The sequence below is a fragment of the Mycteria americana genome, chromosome 2, assembly GCF_035582795.1.
Source record: "Mycteria americana isolate JAX WOST 10 ecotype Jacksonville Zoo and Gardens chromosome 2, USCA_MyAme_1.0, whole genome shotgun sequence".
In the NCBI taxonomy this organism is placed as follows: domain Eukaryota; kingdom Metazoa; phylum Chordata; class Aves; order Ciconiiformes; family Ciconiidae; genus Mycteria; species Mycteria americana.
This window is the reverse complement of record NC_134366.1, coordinates 155,616,966-155,622,480: the sequence shown is the minus strand read 5'-3', so window position 1 is coordinate 155,622,480 and position 5,515 is coordinate 155,616,966. Positions and strand designations below refer to the sequence as shown.

Below are 5,515 nucleotides of genomic sequence, written 5' to 3'. Positions count from 1 at the left end.
CTCCTCCACGATTTATCTTCACATCCTAGTTCATCATTTCAGAGAAAGCACTGGCAAGAAAAGTCAGTGAAGGTTCCTACCAACTGGTCATTCATCCTATTATGTATTTTTGGCAACAGTCTTTTTTTCAATAGTCGTTTGTGCCTGCCAGAGAAAGCGTGCGGAGAGCCTGCCAACGTGGAGCGAGCTCCCGAGATTTTCCTGTACGTCTCCTGCAGTGAGTACATTTCTTGAAGTCTCAGCTCCGGGAACGCTGCGCTCATTTGGTTTTATCTTTCCACGGAGCAAGTCGTGAGCTCTCGTGATTACGGAAAAAAGCCTGGGTGCTGACCGAGCTAGGCGCCGCACCAGAGCAACCCCACAAGGCTCGCTTTATTGCAGCTGCTCTCCAAACCCATCTGTCAGGAACCTGGGGCTCGGAGGGGGCTGCCTGAGGCACGGCTGGAGCCCCGGCAGCGAGGGCCAGGAGGAAGCGCCGGCCCCCCGCCCTGCCCTCGGCCCCGGCCCGGAGGCGCCCGGGGGGCGGCGGCGCGGCCAGGCGCGGCTCCCTGCGCTGCCGCAGCGGCGCGGCCGCCCGCCGCCCGCGGACTACAACTCCCAGCGTGCCGCCGCCCGCCGGCACGGCCCCCCCGCCCGCTCGCCTCGGCACTGCCCGGCTGGGCTGGGCTGGGCTGGACTGGGCTGGGCTGGGCTGGGCTCGGCGGGCGCCGCCGCCCCGCTGTGCCCCGGGCGCTGGCCGCAGCGCGGGCGTGGGGCGCGGCGGGCGGCGCCGGTCGCGGAGGCGGGAGGGAGGTAGGTGGGTGTGCGGGGCGGGCAGCGCGGCGGGCGGACGGGCGGGCGGGCCAGCCGCCGTGCCAGGCAGGTGAGAGCCCCGCGGGGAGGCGGAGGAGGCGGAGGCGGAGGAGGCGGAGGCGGAGGAGGCGTGCTCCTGTCGCCGGGGTGTGCGTGCGTGTGTGTGTGCGTGTCTGCGCGGTGTAACCTCCCTATCTCTCGGGTCACACAGTTGCGTGTGGATCCAGCTACTCCCCGCGCCGGCGGGGATCGCGTTTCCTAGCGTGGCCGGTTCCCGCTGAGGTCCCGAGAAGAGCGTGAGTGAGCAGCGTCTGTTGTCGGTCACGTATGTGCTGTAGGCGCACATGTGTTTTCTAGGCGTGCAACGCACTCGCTGGGCTGCAGGCTTTTCCTAATGACCCCGGGCATTCCGCCTCGAGGGGGGACGGGGCGCAGAAGAAGGGGGTAATAACGAATTAATTGCAGATGAGAAGTGATAGCCGTCTTGGAGTCATCAGTCTTTGAGGCATAATTTCATTCCGAAAGCTCTTAATCAAACTGGAGATCTGCTATAGGAAAGCACTGCTTTTCCCATAGGATTATCAGATTTCCACCAGAGAATACAGATCCTGGATTACGCAGCTACATGGGATTTGCGTGTTTCTTTCTAATTAGTCTGTGGATCTGAGTTTAAAATTCTTTATTTGGAAGGGGGTGGGGGAGTTACTTGCTCCTAAAGGAACAGACGTCTCTTTTCTCTGACATTTTGCACAGTTATCCTGGTTATCCTGTGCTCTGTAGATGACTTACTGCCTTAATTGGATATTGGTGTCAAAGGTTGATTAGACTCCCTAATAGATTTCGGATCTGCAAGAGGATTGCAGTCTTAAATGCATGGTTAAAACAATCGTGTTTGCCATCTCCCCTCGAACAGTTGAGAGGAAGACTGATGCATTACATTTGCGTTATCTTCTCTTTGGTTTATTAATGTAACATCATGAGGTTGTCGGGTTTGGTTTTGTTGTTGTTGTTTTTTTTTCCCTCTGCTATTTCATTTGCAGACTGAAAAGAAATGAATGTCAGAGAGGATTTGTTTAATCATTTAACAGCTGACACAAGCCCTGTCCCTAACAAAACGCTGGTGAAAGAGTAGAAGATTTCTGAGATACAGCAGCTCTGGTACCGTGAAGCCGCTTCAGCGGGTCAGGGGCAGCATTTGCTGAAGGATGCGGTAGCCCAGGAGTCGGGGCTCGCCAGGACGAGGTCGATGGCTTGCATGGAGCTTCTCTACCTGGCCGAGGAGAGCAGGCAGGGGCCCCTGGGCACCACTGCCGGCTGGAGCCTGCCATCCTCTCCCTACGAGCAGCAGCAGCAGCAGTGTGAGGGGGGTGAGGTGGACCCCAGAGCAGCCGCTGCCGTGGCAGCCCTGCACTGTGAAAGGCATTGCAAGCCCTCACAGAGGGGCCCTGTGGCTGAGCCCCGCCCGGCACCCCAGCCCTCCCCCCCGGGCACCTCTCCCCGGGGGCACCCTGCACCCCCCGGCACCTCCCAGCCCTGCCACCCACCCGAGCGCTTGCCCGGGGAAGAGGATGGAGGGAAGAAGAAAGCCTGCTGCTGTGCCCAGGAACTCGAGACATCATTCACCTACGTGGATGAAAATGTAAACCTGGAGCATGCAAGAAGTCCCCCCAGTCCTACAGGCAGCCGCTGCCAGGACGCCCCTCTGCAGCAGCGTTCCTGCAGGGAGCTGCCACCTGAGTGGGTGCACGATTCTCCTTCCTTAGTCTCTGAGGAGGACGACGCTGCCTCGGAGGTGGCAGCCGGGAAATCCGTGGACTACGGGTTCATTAGTGCCATTTTGTTCCTGGTTAGTGGCATTTTGCTGGTGATCATTTCCTACGTGGTGCCCAGAGATGTGACTGTGGATCCCAACACTGTAGCTGCCCGGGAGATGGAGAGGCTGGAGAACGAGAGCGCTAGGATCGGGGCTCACTTGGACCGCTGTGTTATCGCTGGGCTGTGTCTCTTAACCCTGGGGGGAGTGGTGCTCTCCAGCCTGCTGATGATGTCCATGTGGAAAGGGGAGCTGTACCGGAGGAGCAGGTTTGCATCCTCCAAGGAGTCTGCGAAGCTCTATGGGTCTTTCAATTTCAGAATGAAGTCTGGTGCAAACGATAATATGCTCGAGCTGTCGTTAGTTGAGGAAGATGTGCTTGCCGTAGATAATTAGTGTGGTCATGATTTTTAAGGCAGCATTTCTACAGGAAAATATGTTTCATTAAAGAAAACAGATGCGGCTAAAGATAGCTAGTGATGCAGTTTATTTGTCTGACAAGAATGGTTTTTTCTTAAGCTCTATAATCGAATGTTTGCAGCATATGAGCACTTGTAGAGGGAAAACGTGCCACAGAAAATGCAACTGATATAAAATAATGAAAACCACTGAATAAAAAGAGATTTGTGATAAGTAGGTTCCTCAGATACTCCTTTATCCTAATATAAAACATTCCATTGGTGTCTTGCCTATGTAATTTTCTTATTACTCCCATATAGAACAGAAACGACCTTGACACTTTGGAAGCTGTTAATTATTGCACCCTGCAGGATTATTAACAGTCTACTTGGTAGACTGTCAAGAAGCAGGACCAATAATCAAATAGCAGGGCTAATATTTAATTGAGAGAGATGCTTTCTTATCCTTTAATTTTAAGCTGATCCCTTCTCTTCTATTGAGTGAGTGCTAAGGGAAAAAAGAACACCACTTGGTCATGACTTGCCACAAACCTCCCATATTTTCAAACAATTGTACAATTAGTGAAGATTATTTAAAATATAAAATGAGAGGCAAAGGGCAGGGAACCATATGGCTCATGGTATTGGTAGGAGACAAAAGGCTCTTTCAGCTTGAGGTCAGTGGCTCCATTTCAGTTCAGATTAGCAATGATTGATAGTCATTAACTTTTGATAGCTATAGTGACCCATATAAAAGAAGTTTAGTTCCTGGTGGACAGATGTCTTTGTATGAAAACTGCCATAACTTGAATTAACTGACCTCTTGTTTGGAGTCTCAGAAGACCCAAAGAGTGAAAAAGCATGGGGATGCTGAGACTGAACACTTCTTTAGTACAGATGCCAGAAGAAATTCAAGCTCAGCTGCAGGGCTTTGCTTATACTGGGGCTGTCTGCATCTTACTAGTCCTTTTGAAACTTCAGTTTTATGTCACTAGGCTCTCAGCCTTCCCATAACCAGCAAGGAAAGGTCAGGAAGGAGCTTTCTGGGGCTCGTTCAATAAAACCCAATTTATTTGTAAAAAATAAATTGTCAGGAAATACAAAGGTTAAATATCAGGCAATTGGACTGGCTGACATGGGACTCACTCAACAAAGGGGATGATCAAGGGTACATGTTGTTATTAATCACAGTTCTGTGGCATAGTAGGCAAAAACCTGTACCACTGATGCTATTTACTTTATTATCAGCCAGTTTCTGTGGAACATTGAAGTTGTGTTATTGCAGTGCTGAGAAAACCAAGAAAGATTGTTGTATGCACCACTGTCAGTTCTTACTGAACAGTGGTTAATATATATACATGTCCTGTTAACATATATATGTATGTTAATATATATGTGTCCCTGCCAAAGCCAAACATGAGTGAGGAGCTCTGTCTGTTACAGTCCCTGACTGCAGAGTCTTAGTAGAAACATGTGATTCACTGTCACAGCCTTGTCCGTCGTGAGTTAAGTCTCAAATATGAGGAATATCAAATATTTTTTAAATTATACTTTTTTTCCCACTGTGACATACCTGAGAAGAGTTGTCTTAGGAAGGGGGGAGGAGATCTTCTTTATGCCCCTTTTACCCAGGAGTATGTGGCAGCACAAGGTTCAGAATAACAAGTGGCAGGTAGAAACATGGGCTCCTTGTGCGGAGAGGCTGAACGCTATTTTGCCACCTGGTTCCTCATTCCCTCTTCTCTGGCTGTTCGTGTCAGGAGACACGTGCAGCACCTGAGTCTCGCACTCACCTAGTTCAGTCCCTCCTGCTTGCTGGCTGTGGGTGCTGGCGCGGGTGCCTTCGACCAAGGGCCCGAGGAGCTGCGCTGCTCCAGATTCATGCCTTTGTCACTAAATAGCATGGTGTGGTACCCAGGCTTTCATGTTGGCCCTGCGAAAGAGATGCTGCTTCCTATGTTATCTGCTCTAACCGCTGCTTTAGTTCAGTGTTATTTGGTAATTAAATGAGCAGCCTTACTAGGTGCTGCTGCTGCCTAGCAGATGATTTTTCCAGTTTATGTCATGATACGGAGTGTGTTTGCAGGCAGGAACTCGGCAGTGGCCAGCATCTCCACAGTTGTCTTTGGAGAGCTTACATCCCTCTGGATGTGTCATCAGGGATTCAGGATTGAATTTCTAGGGTAAATAAATAGAATAGCTTCCAGATGTAAGGAGAAGCCTTCAGCCTGTTGTGATTGGTGAGAGTGAGGAAGGAAATAGCCTGAGAAGAAGGACACAGAGGAGGAAGGCTCCTCCTTAGCTGGCCTTTGCCTGATGGTGGGTACGTGGACACTGCCTGCAGGGCCAGAGACACGGCTCAAGGTGGGGCAGTGGGGACAGCGCTGCCTCCCACCCTGCCCCGGGGATGGGAAGGGGCTGGTCGTGGCCTCCGGAGGTCCAGGGAAAGCCGTGCCAAGCGAGAGGGCAAACGGTGCGGAGCCGGGGGCAGCAGGACAGCTTGGGGCAGGGG

The 5,515-nt window shown here is 52.0% G+C and overlaps 1 protein-coding gene across 2 annotated transcripts; it reads left to right on the top strand.

Annotated features, from left to right (window-relative positions):
- Positions 1-696: 696 nt before the first annotated feature.
- TMEM74 (transmembrane protein 74) lies at positions 697-3,347 on the top strand. 2 transcript variants are annotated; one of them, XM_075495760.1, is made up of 3 exons: positions 697-792; positions 1,004-1,088; positions 1,881-3,347. In XM_075495760.1, exon 3 carries the CDS (start codon positions 2,039-2,041, stop codon positions 2,999-3,001), a length of 963 nt encoding a protein of 320 aa, XP_075351875.1. In that variant the 5' UTR covers positions 697-792; positions 1,004-1,088; positions 1,881-2,038; the 3' UTR covers positions 3,002-3,347. The 2 variants fall into 2 exon arrangements, with proteins under 2 accessions (XP_075351875.1, XP_075351876.1); XM_075495761.1 differs by lacking the exon at positions 697-792 and having other exon boundaries at positions 995-1,088.
- Positions 3,348-5,515: the final 2,168 nt, after the last annotated feature.